Raw genomic sequence first — 27,554 nt, 5'->3', positions numbered from 1 at the left:
GTTTAAAACAAATGTTAATTGATCTAAAGAGAGATGTAAATTCCAGTACAATAGCAATCAGGGACTTCAGTACCCACTTTCAACAATGGACAGATCAACCAGACAGAAAATCAGCAAGGAAACAACAGAGTTAATAGACACTATAGACCAAATGGACCTAATGGATATTTACAGAAATTTTCATCCTACAGTTGCAGAATGCACACTATTCTTACCAATGCATGGAACTTTATTTAGGATAGACCATATGCTAGGCCATAAAGCAAGACTCAACAAATTCAAAAAAATCTAAGTCATACCATGCATCTTCTCTGACCACAATGGAATGAAGCTAGAAATTGACAACTCAGGAATCTCTAGATCATATGCAAACACATGGAGACTGAACAACATCCTTCTAAATGAACAGTAGGTCATAGAAGAAATCAAAAGCTAAATCAAAAAATTTCTGGAAATGAAGAAGACAATACATCATATCAAAACTTAAGTTATGGGCTGGTGCCACGGCTCACTAGGCTAATCCTCCGCCTGTGGCATCAGCACCCCGGGTTCTAGTCCCGGTCAGGGCACCAGATTCTGTCCCGGTTGCTCCTCTTCTAGTCCAGCTCTCTGATGTGGCCCTGGAGTGCAGTGGAGGATGGCCCAAGTGCTTGGGCCCTGCACCCCTTGGGAGACCAGGAGGAAGCACCTGGCTCCTGGGTTTGGATCGGTGCAGCATGCCAGCCACAAAGCTCCAGCTATAGTGGCCACTTTGCGGGGTGAACCAATGGAAAAGGAAGACCTTTCTCTCTGTCTCTCTCTCTCACTGTCTAACTCTGCCTGTCAAAAAAAAATTTTTTTAAAAAACTTAAGTTATACAGCAAATGCAGGTTAGCAGGGAAGTGTATAGCAATTGGTGCCTACATCAAGAAATTGGAAGGGTATCAAATAAATGAGATATCAATGTATCTCAAGGACCTAGAAAAAAAAAACCAAACCCAAAACGGTTCAACATTCACAAGTCAGTAAATGTGATACATCACATTAACAATCTAAAGAACAAAAACCATATGATTATCTCAACAGAGGCAGAGAAAGCATTTGATAAAATACAACATCCTTTCATGATGAAAACCCTAAGCAAATGGGGTATAGAATGAACATTCCTCAACACAATCAAGACTATGAGAAATGCATAGCCAGCATCCTATAGGATAGGGAAAAAATTGGAATCATTCCCACTAAAATCTGAAAGCAGACAAGGGTGCCCACTCTCACCATTGTTATTCAATTAGTCCTGGAAGTTTTAGCCAGAAATTAGGCAAGAAAGAAAAATCAAAGGGATAGAAGTTAAAAAGTAAAAATATCCCTATTTGCAGATGATATTCTATATAGGGGAACCAAAAGATTCCATTAAGAGTATTGGAACTCATAAAAGAGTTTGATAAAATGGTAGGATATAAAATTAATACACAAAAATCAATAGCCTTTGTAAACACAGACAATTCCATGGCTGAGAAAGAACTTCCAAGATCAATCCCATAGGGCTGCACTGTGGCACAGTGAGTTAAGGTCCTTGCCTGCAGCACCAATATTCCATATGGGTGCTGGTTCAAGTGCACTTTTCCACTTCTGATCCAGCTCCCTTCTAATTGCCTGGGAGAGCAGCAAAGGATGACACAAGATTGAGCCCCTGAACTCACGTCGGAGACACCTGGCTTCCAGCTGCAGATCAGCTCAGCTCTGACCTTGGCCTTTTGGGACTGAACCAAATTTTCCATTGGATGGAAAATTCTCTCTCTCTCTACCTCTCTACCTCTGTAACTGTATCTTTCAAATAAATAACTCTGAAAAAATCAATCCCATTCACAATAGCTACACAAAATATAATGCCCTGAAATGAATTTAACCAAAGATGTCAAAGATCTCTACGATGAAAATTGCAAACCATTATAGAAAGAAATAGAATGAGGTATGAAAAATTGAAAAATCTTCATTGTTCATGGATCAGAAGAACGGTATCATCAAAATATCTATACTGCTAAAAGCAATTTGCACATTCAGTGCAATCCCAATCAACATATCAGCTACACCTTATCAAAACTAGAAAAAATGATGCTAAAAATTCATATGGAAACACAGGAGACCCGAATAGCTTAAGCAGTTTTACATAACAAAAACAAAGCCAAAGGCATCATAATACCAGACTTCAAAACATACTACAGTGCAGTTATCAGAATAGCATGGTACTGGTGCAAAAATAGACATGGAACAGAATAGACTCTAGAAATCATCCATGCATCTACAACCAACTAATCTTTGACAGAGGAGCTAAAATCAGTCCCTGGAGCAAGGGCAGTCTCTTCAACAAGTGGTACTGAGAAAACTGGATCTCCGTGCATAGGAGTATGAAACAAGATCCCCACCTGGTACCTTACATGAAAATCCACTCAAAAGGGATCAAAGACCTAAATCTATGACCCAATACCATCAAATTACTAGAGAACATTGAGGAAACTCTGCAGGACACTGGCATAGGCAAGAATTCTTGGAAAAGACTCCAGAAGCACAGGCAGTCAAAGTTAAAATGGATAAATGTTATTACATCAAGCTAAGAAGCTTTGGGACTACAAAAGAAACACTCAGCAAAGTGAAGAGGCAACCGTCAGAATGGGAAAAATATTTGCCAATTATACAAGTGATAAAGGATTAATATCCAAAACCTATAAAGAGCTCAAGAAACTCAACAGCAAAACAAACAATGCAGTAAAGAAATGGGCAAAGGACTCAAATAGGCATTTTTCTAGAGAGGAAATCCAAATGGCCAACAGACACATGAAAAAATGCTCAGGATCACTAGCCATCAGGGAAATGCAAATCAAAACCACAATGAGGTTTCACCTCACCCCGATTAGAATGGCTCTCGTACAGAAATCAATAAACAACAAATGCTGGTGAGGATGTAGGGTTAAAGGTACCCTAAGCCACCATTCATGGGAATGCAAACTGATGCAGCTGCTGTGGAAGATAGTGTAGAGATACCTCAGAAATCTGAATATACACCTTCTATATGACTCAGCCATCTCACTCCTGGGTATTTATACAAATGAAAGGAAATCAGCATGTGAAAGAGTTATCTGTACCCCCATGTTCATTGCAGCTCCATTCACAATAGCTAAAATATGGAATCAACTCAGATGTCCACAAACTGAAGACTGGATAAAGTTATGTTATATATGTACTGTGGAGTACAACACAGTGGTTTAAAAAAAGGAAATCCTGTCTATTGCAGCAAGGATGCAACTGTCAACCATTATAGCCAGTCCCTGATATCTGTTTTCCCTCAATTGGGGTAACTACACACTTTTAAAAGCATAATGATACTTCCCAACCTACCTTCCATCACTCACTCCCACTCTTCTGCCTCCTCTTCTTACTTTTCTTTACTGATCCACTGTTGCTGTTCATTGTTGTTTTGGTTGGGTCTTCTTTTTCTTTATGATTCAATCTCTTTATCAAAAATTTAATTTTTGAAAGAGCAATAGGGAAAGATACACACACACACACAGAGAGAGAGAGAGAGAGAGAGAGAGAGAATATGATTGAATGAATCCACCTGCTGGTTCATTCCCTAGATGGCCAAAGTGGGCCAGACTAAAGCCAGGAGCCAGGATCTTCTTCCACATCTCCCATGTGGGTGGCAGGGACCCAAGCACTTGGGCCATCTGCTGCTGCTTTTCCCAGGCTATTAGCAAGAAGTTGGATCATAAGTGGAGCAGCCAAGACACATGCCTATGTGGGATGCTGGCATTGCAGGCAGAGGCTTTACCTGCTGCGTCACGATTTTTATTCCTTCCTCATGATTCAATCATGGTAGGGCATATATGTCCAAGAATTTGTCCATTTCTTTTAGGTTATCTTATTTGTAGCTATATATTATTTATCAAAATCTCTAAAAGTCTTGTGTAGTTCTGTGTTGTTAATCATACTGTCTACTTTCATGTCTGATTTTATGAATTTGAGTCCTGTTTTTTCATAATCAAGCTAAAGATTTATCTATTTTGCTTAATGTTTTCAAAGAATCAGTCCTTTAACTGATTTTTTAGCATCTGTGGCATTTGTGCTCCAAGTTTTGTTATTTATTTTCTTCTACTTTTGGATTTTATTTATTCTTTTTTTTAAGTTCCATGAAATGCACTGTTGCTTACTTGAGATGCTCCTCATTCTTTCAAACAAGCATTTTTTACTATAAACTTTCATCTTAATACTCCTTTTGCTGTATCTTCTAGGTTGTGATATGCCATATTTCCATTTTTATTCATTTCTAGATTTTTTAAGCAACCTCTTTAACTGTTTCCTTGATCCATTGGTTTAATAGCAGCAATTTATGTAATAGACATGTATTTATCTAGTTTCTAAATTTTTTGTTATTGATTTCTAGCTTTATTTCATTATTTCAGAACAGATACTCAGCATGATTTCTAATTTTTATTTGTTTCAAATTTTACAAATTTTATCCTGCTCACAGCTATATGTGTTATATACGTTAAACTCTGTATATAAACTTATATATGCTAAAACATATGTAGTACATCATAAAAGTTTCCCATTTGATGCATCCAAATCAGTAGGTATTCGTGTAGTTGACCTTCTGTATTCAAGGAAAAATATGTCTGTACTGAACATGTATAGATTTTTTTCTCCTTATTAAGCTCTAAAGAATTGAGTGTAGTAAGTACTTACACAGTGTTTACATTGCATCACATATTATAAATGTTCTTGGGATGAAATGTATGATTTAAATACAAACACTATATGTATTGAGTCTTTGGGAATTCTTGTACCCATGAGGGCTCCTGTGGGATGACTGTATGGTCACCTTTATGCATAATCACTATCTAGTCAATCTTGGAAAGTTTGCCACATTTATTTCAATTGAAGTTCAGTGAGATTTAGAAACATTACTCTGGGCCTCATAAGAAGAGTTTGGCAGAATTCCATCCTGTCCAATAGTTTGAAGAGTTTTGCAGTTACTTCCTCTTTGAATGATTTATAGAATTTAGCAGTAAAGCCATTAGTTTCTGGACTTTACCTTGGTGGAAGACTCATTGCTTGTTAGGGGCTCCTATCTTCTTGATTTAATCTTTGTAAGTTATACAAATCCTGGAATTTATCCATTTCTTCAAGGTTTTCCAGTTTATTAACATAGATTCTTCCTATGATCCTTTTTATTGCATTGGTGTTGATTGCACTGTCTCCTTTTTCGTCTCTAGAGGTCTATTTTGTTTATCTTCTGAAAAAAAATCGGAAGATATATTTCTTGTTTCAATTTCATTAATTTCTACTCTGCTCCTTATTATTCCTTACCTCCTCCTAATTTGGGGTTTGTTTTGTTCTTGTTTTTGTAAGTCTTCAAGAGTATCATTTGATCTTTAATTTGAGACATTTCTATTTTTAAAGTGAAAGCACTTCAGGCTATACATTTCTCTTTTAATATTGTATTTGCTGTATCCCACAGGCTTTGATATGTTGTGTTGTGTTTTCATTTATTTCATGAAAGATTTTTATTTCCTTTTTAATTTCTTTAATGACCGATTGATGACTCAGTAACATGTTGTTTAATTTCCAAGTATTTATGAATGTTCTATTATTCATCTTGTTCTTGATTTCTAGTTTTATTCCTTTGCAGTTTGAGGAGATACATATGATATGATGTTGATCTTTTTAAATTTGCTGAGGCTTGATTTGTGTCCTAATAGATGATCTATCCTAGGAAATGTTCCGTGTTCTGATGGGAAGAATGTGTATTATGTAGTTGCTGGGGGAATGTACTGTAAATATATGTTAGGTCCATTTGCTCAATTGTATGTTTCAACTCTAATGTATCTATTGATTTTTTGTCTGGATAATTTGTCCTTTGATGAGAGTGGGGGGTGTTAAAGTCACCCACTATTATTGTACTGGAAAACAAAAGACACGTCATGAGAAGAAAACTATAGGGGCCAGCGCCATGGCTCACTCGGTTAATCCTTGGCCTGTGATGCCGGCATCCCATATGGGCACCGGGTTCTAGTCCCGGTTGCTCCTCTTCTAGTCCAGCACTCTGCTATGGCCTGGGATAGTAGTAGAAGAGGCCCAAGTCCTTGGGCCCTTGCACCCACTTGGGAGACCAGGAAGAAAATTCTGGCTTCTGGCTTCAGATCGGCATAGCTCCAGCCATTGTGGCCATTTGGAAAGTGAACCAATGGAAGGAAGACCTTTCTCTCTGTCTCTCTCTGTCTCTGTCTCTGTATCTCTCTGTCTCTCTCTCACCATCTGTAAACTCGACCCGTCAAATAAAAAAAAGAAAACTATAGACCTGTATCTTTAATGAACATAGACACAAAGATTCTCAACCAGATAATAGTAAATTGAATACAAAACTCCATAAAAAAGATCATACATCAGGATCAGGTTGGATTTATCCCAGAAATGCCAGGGTGTTTCATATTTGCAAATCAATGGACATCTTAAATCTTATAACAGCATGAAGAGCAAAAACCATATAGTCATTTCCATAGATGCACAGATAAGATTCAACAAGCCTTCATGATAGAAACTCTCCACAAATTAGGTATATGAAGGACATTCCTCAAAATTATAAGGGCTGGATATTACTAACTGATAGTTATTGTCATATTGAATAGGGAAAAGATGAAAGTATTTCCTCTCAGATCTGGAACAAGACAAGGATGTTCACTTTCACCACTCTCATTCAATATGGTGTGGTACTGGATGTTTTAGAAAGAGCAGTTACCAAGATGAAAGAAAAAGGGCAACAAAATGGGAAAAGAAGTTAAATTGTCTATGTGTGCAGATGACGTGATGCTGTACATAGAAAAATCTAAACACTGCACCAAAAAGCTGTTAGAATTGATAAAGCAATTCAGTAAATTTGCAGATTTACAAAATACTAATGATGAATTCACAGAAATAGAAATCAAGAAAAATCACATTCAAAATAGCTACAGAAAAATCAAACATTTAGGAATAAATTTAACCAAAGAAGTGAAAGATCTCTTCAATGAAAATTATGTAATACTGTTGAAAAAATCAAGGGCACACACAAAAATGGATAGATATCCCTTGCTCATGCATTGGAGGAATCAATATCATCAAAAAGTCTGTAGTACCTAATGCAATTTACAGATTCAATGCAATCCCTGTCAAAATACCAATGACATTCTTTACAGAATTAGGAAAACCAATCCCAAAATTCATATGGAATCACAGAAGACCCTGAATAACCAAAGTGATCCTGAACAAGAAAAATCAAGCTGAAGGCATCATAATACCTCACTTGAAAACACACTACATAGTTTCAGTAATTAAATCAGCATGGTGCTAGCATATAAACTGATACATAGACCAATGGAAAAGAAAAGTTACAGAAATTAATTCATATACATACAGCCAACTGATTTTTAACAAAAGTGCTCAGACCATACAATGGAGTACGGACAGTCTCTTCAAAAATAATGCCGGCAAAACTGGATCTGTGTATGTAGAAGAATGAAATTATATCAATACCTCTCACCATACACAAAAATCAACTCTAGATGGTTCAGAGACCTTAATTGAAGAACTGAGATGATGAAGCTGCTTGAAGAAAATGTAGGGATAACACTCCAAGACATTAGCGTAGGAGTTGACTTCTAGGATAAGACTCCCAAAGCACAGGCAACAAATGCAAAACTTAACTAGTGGGACTGTATCAAACTCAGATGCTTTTGCACAGAAAACAAAAAGATCAATAGAATGAAGGGACATCCAACAGAATGAGAAAAATATTTGCAAACCACCTATCTGACAGTAACTTCAAAAACTCAACAATAAAAACAACCAATCTAGTTGAGAAATGGGCAAAGAACATCAATAGTTCTTTTTATTACTATTATTATTATTCCTTTTATTTAAGGCATACAACCTTCACGTATTTCATATTTACAAATTTAGGAACATGATGATTCTTCCCATCCTTCCTTCCCTCTCACCCTTCTTCCTCCTCTCTCTCCTATTCCCATATCTTATTTTTTACTAAGATCTATTTTCAGTTAACTTTATATGCATAAGATTAACCCTACACTAAGAAAAGAGTTCAAAAAATAATATGAAGGAGGTGCCGGCGCCATGGCACAGTAGGTTAATCCTCCACCTGCCTTGCCAGCATCCCATATGGGCACCGATTCTAGTTCCGGCTGCTCCTCTTCCAATATAGCTCTCTGCTAAGGCCTTGGGAAGCAGTAGAAAATGGCCCAAGTCCTTGGGCCCCTGTACCTGCGTGGGAGACCTGGAGGAAGCTCCTGGCTCCTGGCTTCAGATCGGCACAGCTCTGGCCGTTGCAGCCATCTGAGGAATGAACCAATGGAAGGAAGACCTTTCTCTCTCTCTCTTTCTCTCACTATCTGTAACTCTACTTCTCAAATAAATAAATAAAATATGTAAAAAATAGTACGAAGGAAAAAAATGTTGCTCAACAGTCACAACAAGGGGCTGTTCAAAGTCATCGCATCACAAAGTGTCAATTTCACTTCTATAGATTACCTTTTAGGTACTGTACTGGTTACCACAGGACAGAGAGAACATATGGTATTTGTCTTTTGCTTTGGGGGACTGGCTCATTTCAGTAAGTATAATGTTTTCCATTTGCATTCCTTTTGTGGCAAAAGACAGGATTTCATTTTTTACCACTATGTAGTATTCCATAGTGTACACAGACCATAATTTCTTCATTCAGTCTTCAGTTAACAGACATCTGACCTGATTCCATATCTTAGCTACTGTGAATTGAACTGCAGTGAACATGGGGTACAGATAACTCTTTCATATGCTGATTTTGGATCCTTTGAGTAAATTCTCAGCAGTGGGATGGCTGGGTCATATGGTAGATGTATTTTCAGATTTCTAAGGTATCTGCATATTGTCTTCCACAGTGGCTGTACCAGTTTACATTCTCATAATTCTGGATATTAATCCTTCATCAGTTATGTAGTTTGCAAATATTTTCTCCTAGTCTGTTGATTGCCTCTTCACTTTGCTGATCAGGTATTTGTTTTGTAGCACAGAAGCTTGTCAGCTTGGTGTAATCTCATTTGTCCATTTCAGTTTTGATTACCTGTGCTTCTGGGGTCTTTTCCAAGAACTCTTTGCCTATGACAATTGTCTTTCAGAGTTGCCCCAATGTTCTCTAATAATCTGATGGTATCAGGTTGTATATTTAGGTCTTTGATCCATTTTGTGTGATTTTTTGTGTAAGGTGTAAAGTATGGATCTAGTTTCATACTTCTGCATGTGGAGATCCAGTTTTCCCAGCACCATTTGTTGAAGAGACTGTGCTTTCTCCAGGGATTGATTTTAGCTCCTTTGTCAAAGATAAGTTGGTTGTAGATGCATGGGCTAATTTCTGGAGTTCCTGTTCTTTTCCATTGTTCTACACATCTGTTTTTGTGCCAATCCCAGGCTATTTTTTTTTTTTTTGACAGGCAGAGTGGACAGTGAGAGAGACAGAGAGAGAAAGGTCTTCCTTTTTGCCGTTGGTTCACCCTCCAATGGACGCCGCTGCAGCCGGCGCACCGCGCTGATCCTGGCAGGAGCCAGGAGCCAGGTGCTTTTCCTGGTCTCCCATGGGGTGCAGGGCCCAAGCACCTGGGCCATCCTCCACTGCACTCCCTGGCCATAGCAGAGAGCTGGCCTGGAAGAGGGGCAACCGGGACAGAATCCGGCGCCCCAACCGGGACTCGAACCCGGTGTGCCGGCGCCGCAAGGTGGAGGATTAGCCTATTGAGCCACGGCGCCGGCTAATCCCAGGCTATTTTGAAATCTGGTATTGTGTTCACTGCCAGCTTTATTTTTGTTGTATAAGATTGTTTTAGCTATAAACAGATAAAAACAGATCCTTGAACCATGCATCTACAGCCAATTGGCCTTTGACAAAGGTGCTAAGAACATGCATGGGGAAAGACAGTCTTTTCAATAAGTGATCCTGAGGAAATTTCTATCCACATGTAAAATAATGAAATTAGACCTCGCTCTTTAAACCAAAAATGGTAATCCCTGAATCTTTGAAACTACTTCCATAAAATAAGGAGGAAACACTTCCATACATTGTAGTAGGCAAGGATATTTTAAATTAAATCCCCAAAGCACAAGAAACAAAACCAGAAGTGGACAAGTGGGATTTCATTAAAGTCAACAGTTTCTGCACAGCAAAGGAAACTATCAAGAGTGAGTAAATGACCAACAGAACAGGAGAAAATGTTGACAAGCTGTGCATAAGGCAAGGGGTTAATATCCAGGGTACATAACGAACTCGGACAACTCAAAAGAAAACAAATATGAACAATCCATTTTGAAAATGAGCAGTACAGCTTGACAGACATTTCTCAAAGGAAGACATACAGATGGTCAACTGATACAAGGGGGAAAGTGCCCAATTCTTCTGCTCTTTCATAAAATCAAATAAAAACAAGCTATCTCTTCACTCCATTGAAATTGGCTATGGCCGAAAAAAAAAACAGTTTAATAAATGTTGCTGAGGATTTGCACAAAGAGGAACCCTTGCATACTGTTGGTGGCACTGTAAATTACCACAGCCATTATAGAAACAAAAACTGAACCCCCCCCCAAATATAACTACTGTATGATGCAGCAATTTCACTACTGGGGATATAGATATATATGGATATAGATATAGATATATGTATATTCTGAAGGTAGAGCCAACAAGATTTTCTAACAGATTAGATGCATGGTATTAGAAGAAGTCAAAGGCGGCTACATATTTTTTGATTTGAGCAGAGGACAGAATTGTCATTTACTGAGATGAGGAAGACTATAGGAAAATGAATGAAGGGCAAGATTGGAATTTGGGCTTTAGACATATAAAGTATGAAAAATTTGTGAAGATACCATGTAGACAATAAGAAATATGAGCATGAAGTTCAAGGGAAAAGATCATATATTTGGAAATTTTTACCACAGTTGTATTGCCATGAAATGATATAAGATCACCAAGAAGATAAGTACTGACTTTGAAGATAAAAGGTCCAAGATGTAAGTACCTGAGGAAACAACTAGTTAAGAAGTTGAAGAGATGAACCACTGAAGAGCAGATGGAGAGGGAAAGGGAGAGGAAAGGAGAGGAAAGGAGAGGAGAGGAGGAAGAAGGAAGGAAGGGAAATCCCCAAGGGAAATGAAACCAGTCTGTTAAAGAGACATCTGCATTCCCATTTACACTGCAGCACTATTCACAGTAGCCAAGCAATGGAAACAACCAAAGTGTCCACTGTTGCATGGATACAGAAAATATGGTATATACACATTGGGATAGTATTCAGTCATGAGAAGGAATGAGATCTTGCCATCTGCAACAACACAGATGCATCTAAAGGTCATATGGTAAGTGGAATAAGCCAAGTACATGAAGATAAGCATCACATGATCTCATTTACATGGAGTCTAAGAAGAGTGATTTCACAAGTTAAAAGTATAGTGGTGGTTACCAGAAGCTGGGAGGCAAATGAGACGTAAGTGAAGAGAAGGGTTAATCAATGCATTCTAAATTATGGCTGGATAGGATCAAGAAGTTCTGATATTCTATTGGATAGTGTAATTACTATGGATAAGGCTAGTATACTCTGTATATCGCTATCAACAATGACTCCTGTTAATTTAACAATTAGCGCTCTTATGTATGATGTCAGCAATCACCTGATGAAGCTCTTGAAATGAGCCACCAATGCTATGGAAGCCTTTTGAGTTTACAATCTCTGTCAATATTTAGGCAAGGCCATAAGCAAAGTGGAAGTTATCTCCTCCCTTCAGAGAAAAGTACATCCTTCTTTGATGGCTACTTCTTTCCGGTGGGGTCTTACAGAGATCTTTCATGTAGGATATTTTTTGCCACATGTCTTGGCTTCCTGTGTCTGAAATGGTCTCATGTGCTTTTGAGCCAGACCAAAATGCCTTAAGGGCAGATTCTGAGGTCAGAGTGCTCTTTGGAGCTACTGTTATTCCATGAGTCTGCTTTGTGGACTGCTTCCCATGTAGGAACATTGTCTCCTATTTAATTCTATCTATTGTTATCACCAGACACTTGCTCTAATTATATGATCCCTTTCACATTTAATCCTTTCTATATGATCAATTTGAAACTTAATATTATCACTTTAACACTTAATTGAAAAGGAATCTTAATGGGGAATGGGACTGGGAATGGGAGAGGGAGGAGGAGGTAAGGTGGGAGTGGGGGTGGGAGGGTGGGTATGGGGGGAAGAATTACTATATTCCTAAAGTTATACTTATGAAATTTGTATGAAATTTGTACTCATTAAATAAAAGTTTTATTTTTAAAAAAAGAATAAAGTACTTGGGAGGTTTTTACCATAAAGAAATGAGTGTTTGAGGAGATAAATATATTTACTCTGATTGTACATCACATGGTGTATATACATATCAATGCTATCACATAGTGCCTCGGTATAATTATGTACATCTGTGAGATGTTTTAATCAAAAATAAATTAAACTAAAAATTTCTGAGAAACTCCAAGAAGAATAACATTTTTTAAAAAATTTGAATAATGATAATGTGGGGGAGGAAATGTGTGACTCTCACTAGGTTTTCAGTGTCTGCAGCATAAACCTGCATTCCAAGTGTTTGCTCCTATCTGCACTAACAGGCTTTCTTCATTGTCTCCTTTCAAATTTGGGATTCCTTTCCTTTCTTGTTTCAAATCAGTCTCTCTTATTTCTTCTAGATAAAGACCAGAGACCATAAATTAGTGTGTCTGCTAATGTCCCCAGTTTATGTTGGTAAAAAAAAGCTCATTACTTTCACAAAATATTATCTATTGATTTATAACTTGTTAAATCTGATCCATCTTTTGTTAATAATACTTCCTCTAATTTTTCACTCTATTTACATTGCATTGATGGTATATCTGGGCCTCAATAACCATAGTACAAAATTCATCCAGTTCCCCAAAGCAAGACTTCCCCACTCTCTGATGCCAGTATCATAACATAACAGGATTACAGCTTCAGTAACATGCTGTGTCAAAAAAACACTTTAAACCAAGGGCTGGGATTGTGGTCTAACAGGTTAAGCCACTGCCTGTAATGCCACCATCCCATATGGGTGATGGTTTGAGTCCCAGGTGCTCTACTTGTGATCTTTCTTCCTGCTAATGCTCCTGGGAAAGCAACAGAAGATGGCCCAAGTGGTTGGTCCCTACACCAATGTGGGAGACTCAGATGTAGCTTGTGGCTCCTGGCTTCAACCTGATCCAACCCTGGCTTCTGTGGCCTTTTGAGGGGCAAGCCACAGGATAGAGGACACCTCCATCTCTCTCCCTCTCCCCCTTTCCCGCTCCCTCTCCCCCTTTCCCGCTCCCTGTCCCTCTCCCCCTCCCTTCCTCTCCCCCTCCTCCTACCTCCCCTTTCCCTGTCCCTCTCCCTGTCCCTCTCCCCTTTCCCTCTCCCTGTCCCTCTCCCCTTTCCCTCTCCCTGTCCCTCTCCCCTTTCCCTCTCCCCTGTCCCTCTCCTCTTTCCTTCTCCTTGTCCCTCTCCCCTTTCCCTCTCCCCTTTCCCTCTCCCCTTTCCCTCTTTTTTTCCCTCTTCTTGTCCCTGTCCCTGTCCCTCTCCCTTTCCCTCTCCCTGTCCCTCTCCCTCTCCCTCTCCCTGTCCCTCTCCCCTGCCCCTCTCCCTTTCCCTCTCCCTGTCCCTCTCCCCTTTCCCTCTCCTCTTTCCCTCTCCTTGTCCCTCTCCCTCTCCCTGTCCCTCTCCCCTGTCCCTCTCCCTTTCCCTCTCCCTGTCCCTCTCCCTCTCCTTCTCCCTCTCCCCTCTCCCTCTCCCTGTCCCTCTCCCCTGTCCCTCTCCCTTTCCCTCTCCCTGTCCCTCTCCCTCTCCTTCTCCCTCTCCCCTCTCCCTCTCCCTGTCCCTCTCCCCTGTCCCTCTCCCTTTCCCTCTCCCTGTCCCTCTCCCTCTCCTTCTCCCTTTCCCTCTCCCCTCTCCCTCCCTCTCCCCCTCTTCCTGCCTCCCCTTTCCCTCTCCCTCTCCCCCTTCTTTCCTTCTCCCCCTCCTCCTTTCCTGCTCCCCCTCCTTTCCCTCTCTCTCTCCCCCTTCCCTATCTCACTCCTCACTCCCTCCCCTCTCCCTGCCCTCTCCCCCTCTATCTTTCCCTCTAACTCTGCCCCTCAAATAAATCTTAAAAAAACTTTAATTCCAGAGTTACCAATTCTAATTATTCCTTCTTATAAAGGAAGTGTGTTTCATAGATTTCATCTTAAATTTTCAGTTATTATACCTAGATATTTCTTATTCTAACTAAAAAAAAAAGTAAAAATCACAGAAAAACACAAATAGAAAAGAATGAAATCCAAAATTTGGTACTAATTTAAATATTCTAATTTCTTCTTACTAGCTGTACTGTCTACATACTAAGAGGAACTGAGAGGAAGCTTTTTATTCTTTTCCATAACTGATGTCTGTTTGACTTACAGTTTTACAACCCAAAAAATGCCATTGAGGTATTCATGGATATTTACTTTATGAAATGTTCAGTAAGTTATGATGACCATGTCCTTTTCTGCCTCAACAGATATCTGCCTACAGAAAGAATAGTTTTGTGATACATAACTGGAAGTTAATAATTAGTTGCCATAAGCTATCCAGGGTGATTCGGGTTTGCATATGAGTTTGTGTTCTGTGGAAAGGCACTATTTGAGGTATTCAGCAGCTGTAGTTGTGCACAAATTTTGTTATTACTGATGTCTTATTGATCAAATCACTGAACATATCTAAGCCTTAGAATAATGAGTTTTATATGATTTATACTAGTTCTTCCAATTTTAAGTTGTTATGATACTGCAGTGTGCATGTTATTATAATTCTACTCCAATCAGAAATGCTAATTATGACAGAGCTGCAAGCACACATTAATACTGAAATATGTTTACTTTTTTAGAGACTGATACAGAACAATTGAGTGATGTAATTGGAAGATACATACTAAAGGGTGAAAATAAAACACAATCGAAGAGTCACCCTGGTAAGAAGCATAACTTTTAAAATCTACTTTTGATTTATTTACCTTCTATGGATTTCTCTTAAGTATGATTCTTTAATGTTAACAGTACCCAGTACCTGTATATCACTACATGAGAAAAAGTCTTTTTGAATTCCCTCCTATAATTAGTTGACTGTAATAATTAGTTGACTGTAAAACTTACTCTCCATGGAAAATCAGCTGTACAGTTTCTCTGTGTTGCTGCAGTATCAGGAGAATTTGTAATAGTTCTTCAGTCTTGTTACTTATTTCAGAGATTACGTTACTGCCTTATTCTTGATGTAGTTTCACATTTGTCCTTGACTTTTGGTGTGATACCAAAATAGAGAACTTATCAAAGCCATCTGGGAAAGATGAAGATCCCTATTAAAACAGTGCTCATCCGCAGGTAACTGTGTGCGTGAAAGCTTCCCATCGTAAGGAGTGGAGGAAATACTTCAGTAACACCAAAGGGTCCCCCAAATGACATAACTTATCACCTGTTGATTATTAATTACTGTTCTGCTGATTTGAGTGTATCTTTTTTCATTTTGGTGGTGATGCTGTAACTCATCCCTGGATTTACACAGATTGCTGTAGCATACACGTGGGATGTCAGGATCACTGCGCAGCCTTAACAGTTATTCAATATCTCAGCCACTTCTCCAATGCAAAACTCTGACTCCATGGGTCTCTGACTGTGGGGTTTAAGTCATTACAGGTTTCCAACTACTGTTATACTTTGTTAAAACCAAGCTTAATGATAAAATTTTAGGCTGAGATGGTGACTTATTAACTTATATTTTTTGTATGTTTTTGGATTTAGTAGTAATTTTGAAATTACTCAGTAAAATGAGGCTTATGTGATTGCTTAGAATGCTTCTGACTCAAAGGTTTTGTGATTCTGCAACCCAAACCTTTTAAATCATTCTCCTCCTTTAATAACAATTATGAATTAAGTTACCACTACTTGTATGCTGCAGCCAACAGAGAGAGCACAATTTAACCTTTCAAAGCACTTGATATGTGTATAATTTTTATAGAGACTACTGTAGAACGTGTGACAGAGGCGGTTGGAAAAGGTCTAAGAAAGGGACCAGTCAAGACACAATTCAAGACTCAGACCAGTAAGGATTTATGTTTACTTCACTTCTCTGGAATTAAATAAGGATCTTTGATGGAAACTCTATCTTTAAGTTAATATTACATGGACAAGTATCTTCATGAATTCTTTTTATAATTAGTAGAACTCTGGTATACTACCAATGGAATATTTCCTATATTATTAGTTTAAAACTTATCCATAGAACTCAATGGTTATATAATTAAATTTACTTCTGAAATCACAGAAAGACTTTTCATGGACCCTTGGTGAGATATCAAAACAGACAGAGAGCTTAACATATACATAAGGGAGAGAGGCACTTGAAGAGAGGACTGTTCTAACCACTGAAGTGGCCAGTGTGCACACACACGCTGTGCTCTTGGAGAAGCAACATCAGAGGCTTCCCATAGCAGAAGGAAGGGGACTTAAGCAAAAGGTCGCACAGATCCCTAAACAAATAAACCAACAGCAACAAGCCCTGAAAGGAGATGCATGAGTCATTATCTATTTTTTCTCTAATGTATAATCTAAGCTATCCAATTTTCAACTTGAAGTAATGGATCATTAAAAGAAGCAATGAGGTGTAATCTGTATAAAAGGAAAAAGGGAATGCTTGTGAAAGTCCCAGACCACAAAATAATTTTAAAAACACTCAAAGCAATTGTTTTAAAAACATGCTTAAGGCATTAAGTGAAGGTATGATGAAAATATCTGTATTAGCTGTTCAGGTTTCCAAAAGAAAATACTTTAAAACTAAAGAAATTTATTTTATCACCATTCTGAAGACTAGAAGTTCATGATCAAAGCGCTGTCAAAGTTGGTTTCTGGGGTGGTGTCGTGGCATTGTAGGTTTAGCTGCCATCTGCTATGGGAGACCCAGATGAAGTTTGTGGCTCCTGGCTTCAGGCTGGCCCAGCCCTGGTTGTTGTGGCCATTTGAGGAGAGAACCAGTGGGTGGAAGATTCTGTCTCTGTCTCTGCCTCTCTATCTTTCTAACTCTGCCTTTCAAATAAAAAAGTAATTAAATATTTGGGGGACCAGCATTGTGCTGTAGTAGGGTAAGCCTTTGCTTGCGGTGTCGGCATCCCACATGGGCACCAGTTTGTGTATGACCTGCTTCTCTTCCATTTTAGCAAAGATGGCCCAAATGCTTGGGCCCCTGCACCCATGTGGGAGACCCAGAATAAGATCTTGCCTCCTGGCTTCATATCAGCCCAGCTCCTGCCATTGAGGCCATTTGGGGAGTGAGCCAAAGGATAGAAAAACTTTTTGTCCCTCCCTCTCTCTGTAATTCTACCTCTCAAATAAATAAATTAATCTTTAAAATAAATAAATAAATATTTTTAAAAAGTGTAACTGCAAAGGAAAAATTCTCCAGAGTGTCTTGATATTAGGCTTGAACTATAGAAGAAGGAATTATGACAGTTTTAGTAATGGCAATACCAGAAAGTATGAAAAAAGAACAGGAAAAAGTATTTGCGCAAATAATACTTTAATATCTGAAGATACTTTTTTCCTACTAATCTATATATTTGTTTTATTTTATACAGTTAAAATAAACACAGAGAAATCCACAGCCATACCCACCATATTAAAAATGCTGAAAGAAAATATCTTGAAAGCAGGAAGCTCAGTATAGCTCATTGTGTAAAGGGAATTCCATTGAGACTGACAGCTGACACAACACTGTCTGTGCGGTCCAGAGAGGGCAGTGGGAGAGCATATGCAAAAGTGTCAGAAGAAAACACAGCGAACCAAAAATGTTGTGCTGAGTAGGACTATCTTTTTTTATTTTTATTTATTTGACAGGTAGAGTTATAGACAGTGAGAGAGAGGAAGAGAGAAAGGTCTTCCTTCCGTTGGTTCACTCCCCAAATGGCCGCCCCGACCGGAGCTGCACCGATCCGAAGCCAGGAGCCAGGTGCTTCCTCCTGGTCGCCCATGAGGTTGCAGGGCCCACGCACTTGGGCCGTCCTCCACTGCACTCCCGGGCCACAGCAGAGAGCTGGACTGGAAGAGAAGCAAGCGAGACTAGAACCCAATGCCCATATGGGATGCTGACGCCGCAGGCGGAGGATTAACCAAGTGAGCCACGTCGCTGGCCCCAAGTAGGACTATCCTTTAAAAATTAAAGTGAAATAAGAACCTCAACTAAATAAAACTTCAGAAAATCTGTCCTTAGGAAACTCACTTTAGTAGAAATTCTAAGAAAGTTCTCTGAAATTTAAGTTTCTGCAGAATAACTAGAATCTACACACAAAGAGAATATAAATATAATTACAATATAGTAAATTAATGCATATTATTATCATTTTTCTCTTAATTTTTTGAAGATATATTTATTTTATTTGAAAGGCAGAGTTACAGAGAGGCAGAGACAGAGAGAAGTCTTCTATCTACTGGTTCACTCCCCAGATTGCCACAACTGCTGGAGCTATGCTGATCCAAAGCCAGGAGCCAGGAACTTCTTCCAGGTCTCCCAAGTGGGTGCAGAGGCCAAGGACTTGGGCCGTCTTCCACTGCTTTCTCAGGTTATAGCAGAGAGCTGGATGCGAAGTAGAGCACCCAGGACTCAAACTGGCATCCATATGGGATGCCAGCTCTGCAGGCAGCAGTTTTTACATGCTATGCCACAGCACTAGCCCCCTCTTTATAATTTAAAAGGCAATATATTAAGTAATAAATACCTTTAGGCCTATAAAATATAGAAATATATTACAATGCAAAACAAAGGATGAAGGCAGAAACGGTCATGAATTTTAGTAAGAAATAACACTAGATGGTAACTCAGATCCACTGGAATAAATGCGAAGAGCCAGATATGCTGAATATGAATGTTGTTATGACAAACACTATAAATAAATGCTAGGTCCTTTCTTCTCACACCTTCTGTGAGACAACGAATTATATTCCTAGTGCTTATCCCATCTCCCCTAAAATGCTTTTCTCTTGCTTCTGTGCTTATCTAGAGATCTTTACATTCACATTTTACATGGATCATTCTTCCATATACCAGCTGGAGAAAGAACCAGAGATCCTAAAACACGTGTGCTAATATTGCCCACTTTGTATTGTCGTAGCTCTACTTACTTTCGTAATACATAATCATGTATTCATGGAAAGGACGTTCTATCCAATTGTCTTAATTCAGTTTGGTGTTGATGTCCCCAGCTAGTTTGTGCTTTAGATTTCAGTAGCGGTATATTTGGACTATGAATATTACAATGAAAGCTTTAGCATTTTTTTCAGAAGTTTAGATACTTGTTTGGAGTAAAGCTTCTACTCTATGGTATCTGGGTCATTACAGGCCCCTAACTTCAGGTATGTGCTGTACTATAACCAATTTTAAGTCTCAAAATGTTAGGTCCATTGGTTGTCCCAGTTCCCCAACCTAATTGTTCATTTCTTAATATGAATTCCACTTTAATATCTTTCATGTATTTTTCTCATGATTGGACCTACTAATAGTCCTCAAATCAAGCAAAATGTTCAAATCACACAATAACTCAAATGAAAAGTAGCTGAGTCCTAGTGCATTTACCCACTTCATTTTCCTCAGCTACAACATTTACAAACTCAGAAGAGCTGGGAGGTGATTTTTTTTTTTTTACTGCACAGACTATATTATTCTTCTGTATCATTGATCTTTACTTCATTCACAGTTTATAGACTTAAAGATAATATAAAACATTCCTAAAGTAATTAAATAATTTTTGCCTCAGAGTAATTCTTAGAGACCATAGTTTGCAAACTCACTTGTTAGAAATGATGTCTTAGGCCAGCGCCGCGGCTCAATAGGCTAATCCTCTGCCTTGCGGCGCTGGCACACCGGGTTCTAGTCCCGGTCGGGGCGCTGGATTCTATCCCGGTTGCCCCTCTTCCAGGCCAGTTCTCTGCTGTGGCCCGGGAGTGCAGTGGAGGATGGCCCAAGTCCTTGGGCCCTGCACCCCATGGGAGACTAGAATAAGCACCTGGCTCCTGCCATTGGATCAGCGTGGTGTGCCAGCCGCAGCGCGCCAGCCGTGGCAGCCATTGGAGGGTGAACCAATGGCAAAAGGAAGACCTTTCTCTCTGTCTCTCTCTCTCTCACTATCCACTCTGCCTGTCAAAAAAAAAAAAAAAAAAAAAAAAAAAAAGAAAGAAAGAAATGATATCTTACCTCACCAGTTACATCCCCACGGTAGGATAACTATACTCGCATCATAAACTCCAGGTTTATTTTAGCTTGCACAATAGGCAGCATTGTATAGAAAAAGCACTGGTTGAGGGATCATAAGGTGTTACCTTGGGCATCCATTTCATCATTATCTTGATGTGTGATCTCAAGTAAGTCACAACATATTCTAGACCTCAATACTATGAGGACTATGTGATCTCTAACAAACCTTCTAATCCTAAGGCTTAGTCATTCTGCCATCTGAACATTATATTGCAATTCTTCTATGATGGCAAGTGTTAGTAAAGTTAGCACTGTACACACATACTCACCTTAAAATGTACTTGAAATATCTTTGAATTCTACCTTAAAATCTACTTGAAATATCTGAATTCTTTAGAGAATGATACAGAAACCTTGGCAGAACTTGTTGAAAGAAGTGTAATGAAGGGATCCTTTAAGACACAACCAAAGAATCAGCCTGGTAAGTACAGAAATTCTTCAAGTATAGTATTTATGTTTTCTTTATATTCCTGAAGTTAAATTACATGAGGATTTTAAATGTTAAGAGTTAAGAGTAACTATATTTAGTACTACATAGGTAAACTCCATGATTAACCTCCTATAGCCTCATATTTAATACCATTGGAATTCTAGAAATATAAGTTTATGAATGCTCCATTTAGAAAGACATACATACAATATACTGTGTTGTAGTGACACTTAAAAATCTTGGTGTAAGCATTTCCAATGTTATCTGCTTACTTTATATATCTGGCTTATAAAATGTGTTTTTAATTTGAAAATGTATAAGTGTTAATTGATGAATATTATAAAAAGGAACATAATAATTATTTCATGGTTGCTGGTTCCCTCTATAAAAATAAAATATCATGCAAATTCATAATATCATAAATGTATTTATGCTTTAGATGTATTTATTTCAGTTATAATACTAATATCTTTAGTCCGAGAGCAATAGTATTAGACATATCACACTTTGATCTCTGGCATTGTATTAGTCAGATTCTCATTATTATGATGAAATACCTGGGACAAGCTACTTACAAAGGAAACAGGTTTATTTAGCTCATGCTTTGGGTGACTGAATGTCCAAATGGCATTTTTGCAGGCTTTGTAAAGCCCCATGTAGATGACAGAGCACAGAGAAGAAGAAAGGATCACATGGAAAGCCAGGAATAAGGGGGGTGGGAGGGGAGAGCCTGACTGGAAACTCACAATCCCTTTTGAGGGAGAGCAAATCCCCCCATGACCTGAGGACCTTTCTCTGGGCCCTACCTCATAAATGTCCAAAGAACCTCATGCCACCACCCTGGCAACCACACCTTTATACATGAAACTTTAGGAGACACTCATCGAAGCTATAGCATTCTCCCATTTATCTCAAAGGACCTGTGTCTATGTCACAATTAAAATGCATTCATTACACCAGCCAGTGACCTAAGGTCTTCCCCCTAAGCTCCACCTCTTACAGGTCCCCAGCACTAACACTCTGGGGACCAAACCTTGAAATGTAGAACTTGGGAAGTATTCACAAAAAGAGGCAAACACATTAACAGAGAAGTAAGGAAAGTATATGTTCAAAGAAAACCCTACTAAGAAGAGAGTCAAAGATAGCTCTAATACACTATAGTTACTGCCCTGCCTGCCATGGTTTAACATGACTGTCCATCCAGTACTCATGTCGAAGTTTAATCTCCTTTGTAAAATATGAAGAGGATGGAAACTCAATGTGACTAATCACCTTGGAGGTGATTAGGGTTATATAAGATCATCAGAGTGGGGCCTCGTGATTGAGCACCAGTGACTTTATATAAAGACAGACAGAGACAAGTACATGGAAATGCATGTTATCCCAGTCTCTTGCCATGTGATTACCTATGATGCCTTGGACCTGTGCCAGCAACATGGCCATCACCAGGTGTGGACCTTTGAACCTTCAAAACCATGAGCTAAGTAAACCTCTCTGGAGAGTAGGAGCAAGACAACAGCTGAATTAGATACTTCAGCACATACCTCAACACAGGGATATCAATTTGAGCAGCTGTTCATGTACTAAGTCACTTTAAGAAGAACTACAGAAGTTAGGTAAGAAATTACTGTCTTATTTTAGTATAATGATAAGAAAAATCTCATTAAAGAAAGTAGAAAGGACAGAGTTGCCTGCATCACCCTTCCCCTAATAATGGTGTAAGCCTAGAGACAACTGCTCCTTGCAGGAGCGAGAGTTAGTCCCTAGACTTGAATCCCAATGCCAAGTCCTCTGTGATAGCTTTCGGAGTCACAGCCCCACAGCCACTGCTCCCTGGGACCTATGTGCAGAATGAGTGTTTGAGCCCTACGTAGCCAGGTGGCCTCCGCCACCCTGCCCACAATGTCCACCAGGAGTCAGAGCAAGATCCCATCTGCCATAGAGGACAGAATAGGAGACTTAGGTCTTTGCCTTGGAGACCAAAGCCTGGCCCACCATCATGAGACTTTAACCCTGGGCTGGTACTCAATCATGGAGCCTTGGGACTTGCCTGACATTGGGAAAAGGCTCATGTTCTGGTGGGAGAGACATGTTCTGATGTGTCACCTCTATCCTCAGACCAGCTGGCATGCACCCACAGTACTTCATGTAGCCGTGTGATGGTGCAGCAGGTTAAGCTGCCAATTGCAATGCCAGCATTCCATCTCAGAGCACTAATTTGGATTCCAGTTATAGCACTTCCTACCCACTTGCTGCTAATGTACCTGGGAAGGCAGCAGAAGATGGTCCAAGCATGTAGGCCCCTGATAACAATGTGGAAGACCAGGATGGAAATCCTGAGTCCTGGGTTGATCCTGGCCCAGACCTAGCTGTTGTCACCATTTGGGGAGTGAAACAATGGATGATGAACTCTCTCCGTCTCTCTCCATCTCGCTCTCTCATTCTGTCTTTCAAATAAATAAGTATATGTTTTAAAAACAAAGAAAATCAAGTACCCAAGTTACTGTGTTCAAGAGTTACTTGAGAATGCCAAAGATATAAAAATATATTCAAAGATATAATAATAGATGACTTCTCAAACCAAGAGAAAGATACTTCATGCACAAGGAGATCAGAGTCACCAGATTCAACCCAAACAAATCAACCACAAGGCATACAATAATCAAGCTCTCCAAGGTCAAATATAAAGAGGGAATTCTCAAAGCTTCAAGAGAAGCAGAAGTATGTAACATGTAAATGAGTCTCAGTAGTCTGACTTCAGACTTCTCAGAAGAAACCTAACAGTGCAGAACAGAGTGAGATAAGACTTTCATAGTATTAAAGGAATAATTGCTAGCCAGGAATACTGTACCCAGCAGAGCTATACTTCAGATGTAAGAGAGAAATAAAGACATTCCCAAGCAAACAAGAGTTTATAAAATTGGAAACCACCAAGCCCTCATCCTACAAATGTAAAAGGAATTCTTCAAACTGAAAGAAAGAGATACTAACAAAGAAGAAAATTTCAAAGGTGCCTAGAAACTAGCAGAAGGAGGTGCCATCTTAATAAGGCAGTTAGAGTCTGTTACAGCCTGAGTGACTGGAAAATGTTATCAGAGAGATAAATAACAGGTCCCTGCTGACTTTGAGCCTGGCCTGGAGGGTTGGCAATAGGGAAAGAAGCCCATTCAGACCTGTGAAGTGCTCCAGTCCCCTAACTGTCAAGGTGCCCAGAATCAACTTTTCCAAGGCACAGTACCGACCAACATCTATTAGGCAAGCAGCTGCCCCTGGGAGTGCTGCAGCTCTCTCTCTGTGGATGGAGGAGGCTCATGAGGCTGAGAGTGGATCCCATTCCCTGTGACTAGGAGAGCTTCATGCTGTGACTATGGGAATTCTGTGATTAGGCAAGAGGGCATGGGGTGTGGCTGGGTCCTTGGGCCCTCAGAGTTCCCTGAGTGCCTGGGTGGGTCATGGCAGAGGGTTCCATGCTAACACTGAGGAATGCACAGATCCTTTGTGTAGTTCATGTGCTTGTGTGGATGGAGTGTGAAATCTCTGTGGGCTCACACACAGGCATTGATCACTTTGGCAGAGAGGTGGTGAGAATGTGATCACACCAGCCCATGACATCATACCCTCCCCTCTGCTGGTAATGGAGAATATCTACCATATCCAACTTAAGTGACTCCCTGGATTCTAGCACCACACCCACACAATGACCAGAGCTCACTTGCCACACCCAGCACACACCCCTGAAGGAGCAGACATACCAATAAGCCACAGATGCATATAAAAAAAAGCATCAGAGGAAAAAAGCAACCAGGGTTTCCATAAACGTCTAAACTTAAATATATAAGTATGACAAGCATTAGCAGAAACACAATATGATTCCCAAAAAGGAACACAGAAACACTTCAACATTAGAATGTGAAGCTGAATACACAGATGAAATGCCTGAGAAGAAATTCAACAAGAATTATCATAAGATTACTCAAAAACAATGAGAAGAAAACTAATGAGTTAAGAAATCCATACACATCATGGATGAAAAATTTTCCCAGGAGACAAATATTGAAGAGAAATCAAACTGAAAGAGTAAAAATGGGGAGTTCAATATGTCAAATGAAAAATACAATGGAAAGCATAACAGACATGGTGAAGCACAAGAAAGATTATCCATGCTAGAAGAAAAATCTTTGGAAACGGTCAGACAATAGAGAAAAAAATAGAAAACCTGAAAATAGGCTGGCGCCACGGCTCAATAGGCTAATCCTCCACCTGTGGCGCTGGCACACCAGGTTCTAGTCCCGGTCGGAGTGCCGGACTCTGTCCCGGTTGCTCCTCTTCCAGGCCAGCTCTCTGCTATGGCCCAGGAGTACAGTGGAGGATGGCCCAAGTCCTTGGGCCCTACACCCGCATGGGAGACCAGGAGAAGCACCTGGCTCCTGGCTTCGGATCAGTGTGCTGTGCCAGCCGCAGCACGGTGGCCATTGGAGGGTGAACCAACAGCAAAAGGAAGACCTTTCTTTCTGTTTCTCTCTCTCTCATTGTCCACTCTGCCTGTCAAAAAAAATAAAATAAAATTTAAAAAAATTTAAAATAAAAAAATGTTTTAAAATTAAAAAGAAAAAAAGAAAGAAAACCTGAAAATAGTGTTTGAGACTTATGGGATATTGTCAAATGACCACACTACACATCAGGAATTCCTGAAGCTATGGAAAGAGATCTATTCAGTGAAATCATAGCAGAAAATTTCGCTAATATGGAGAAAGATAGGCATATTCATGTCCAGGAAACACATAGAACTGATAATATACACGATCAGGAAAGACCTTCACTATGACACAGTGTAGTCAAATTTCCAAAAGTGAATCATAAAGGAAAGATCCTGAAATGGGAATGAGAGAAGTGCCTGATTATCTTAAAAGTATTTCCAATTAGATTAACAGGAGAGTTCTCAACAGAAACCCTACAGGGTAGGAGAGAACAGGGAGTTCAAGTCCTAAAACAAAAGAACCTGTGAACTCAGAATAGTATGCTCAGCAAATCTCTAATTTATAGATAAAGGGGAAAAAGACCTTCCAAAACAAAGTGAAAGAGTGTGTCACCACTAGTACAGCATTACAAATGATACTTACAGATTACTACACTTAGAAACAGAATGATAGTCAGCATTGAGAAAAGATGTGAAGGCAAAAAATCTCTTGGTAAAAGTACAAAGGAAATTCAAAATGAACAATAGTTTTAATGAAAAAATAGCAGGACTAAGTCATTTCTTATCAATAACCTTGAGTGTAAATTGCCTAAATTCTCCAATTAAAACATATAGACTGGCAGGATGTATTAAAAAAAAAAAAAAGGAAGATGCATCTATTTGCTACCCACAAGAAATACACCTTATCAACAAAGTGAAATGATGGAAAACTCCATGCTAATGGAAAACAAAAACGAGCAGAAGTCAGACAAAATAGACTTTAAGACAAAAACTGTCAAAACTGACAAAGAGTGGCATTATGTGATGATTAAGGGACCAATTGTACAGGAAGATATGACTATAATAAATGTATGTGCACCAAAAGATAGGGTGTGTGGCTATTTAAAACAAATGTTAATGGATTTAAGAGAGACAGAGGCTCCAATACAATAATAATTGGGGACTTCAACATTTTTACCAATGGACAGATGAACTAGATGAAAAATCAACAAGGAAACAAAGATAACCCAAGCTGTTGACCAAATGGACCTAATTGCTATCTATAGAACATTTCATCTCATGGGTAAAGAACATGTTCTTTTCATCAGTGCTCGGAAATTTCTCTAAGATCGAGCATGTGATAGGTCATAAAGCGAGTCTCAGCAAATTCAAAAATATTGAAATGCCATTATCTTTTTGGATTGCGATGGAATGAAGCTTAAAATTGTCAACTTAAGAAACTCTAGAAAATATGCAAACACATGGAGACAGAACTACATGCTCCTGAATGAACAGTGGGACATAGAAGAAATCAAAAGGGAAATTTAAAAATTCCAAGAAACAAGTGAAGATGAAAAAACATCACATCAAAGCTTATGGTAGGGGCTGGCATTAAAACATAGTGGGTTACATCACCACCTGCAGCACCGACATCCCGTTTGTTCACATGTTTGAGTCATAACTACTTTAGCAGGAGCCTGTACTGTGATGCAGTGGGTTATAGCTTTGGCATGCAGTGCCTGCATCTTATATGGATGCTGGTTCAAGTCTTGGATGCTCCACTTCAGATCCAGCTCTCTGCTATGGCCTGGGAAGGCAGTAGAAGATGGCCCAAGTGCTTGGGCCCCTGCACCCACAAGGGAGAACTGGAAGAAGCTCCTGGCTCCTGGCTTCAGATCAGCTCAGTTTTGACCATTTCAGTCATTTGAGGAGTGAACCAGCAGATGGAAGACTCTCTCTCTCTCTCTCTCTCTCTGTCTCTCTGTCTCTGTCTCTGTCTCTACCTCTCTCTGTAACTCTTTCAAATAAATCAATCTTTGAAAAAAAAAAACTTCAAGCAAATTGGGTATAGAAGAAACCTACATCCAGCATCATGTTGAATGAGGAAAAGTCGCAAGCATTTCTCCTACGATCTGTAATCAGAAGAGGATTCTCACTTTCACCATTACTATTCAATATAGTCTTGAAAGTTTTAGCCAGAGCCATTAGGCAAGAAAAAGAAACCAAAGGGATACAGATTGGAAAGGAGCAAGTAAATTATCCCTGTCTGCAGATAACATGA

At 39.3% G+C, this 27,554-nt stretch overlaps 1 protein-coding gene across 11 annotated transcripts in view; it reads left to right on the top strand.

Annotated features, from left to right (window-relative positions):
- Positions 1 to 27,554, top strand: part of LOC103352374 (coiled-coil domain-containing protein 7) — a 258,082-nt gene that overhangs the window by 184,654 nt on the left and 45,874 nt on the right. For 10 of the 11 annotated variants that reach the window (XM_051833415.2, XM_051833414.2, XM_051833410.2 and 7 more), the window contains 3 exons: positions 14,983 to 15,066; positions 16,107 to 16,190; positions 20,725 to 20,808. In XM_051833415.2, the coding sequence (XP_051689375.2) occupies positions 14,983 to 15,066; positions 16,107 to 16,190; positions 20,725 to 20,808 (252 nt within the window). Of the gene's footprint in view, positions 1 to 14,439; positions 14,475 to 14,982; positions 15,067 to 16,106; positions 16,191 to 20,724; positions 20,809 to 27,554 lie in introns of those variants that run through there. The other variant, XM_051833421.2, reaches the window with a different exon arrangement.

This window comes from Oryctolagus cuniculus, chromosome 13 (assembly GCF_964237555.1).
Source record: "Oryctolagus cuniculus chromosome 13, mOryCun1.1, whole genome shotgun sequence".
In the NCBI taxonomy this organism is placed as follows: Eukaryota; Metazoa; Chordata; class Mammalia; order Lagomorpha; family Leporidae; genus Oryctolagus; species Oryctolagus cuniculus.
The sequence above is the reverse complement of the archived record's forward strand: the minus strand, read 5'-3'. Positions and strand labels throughout refer to the sequence as shown.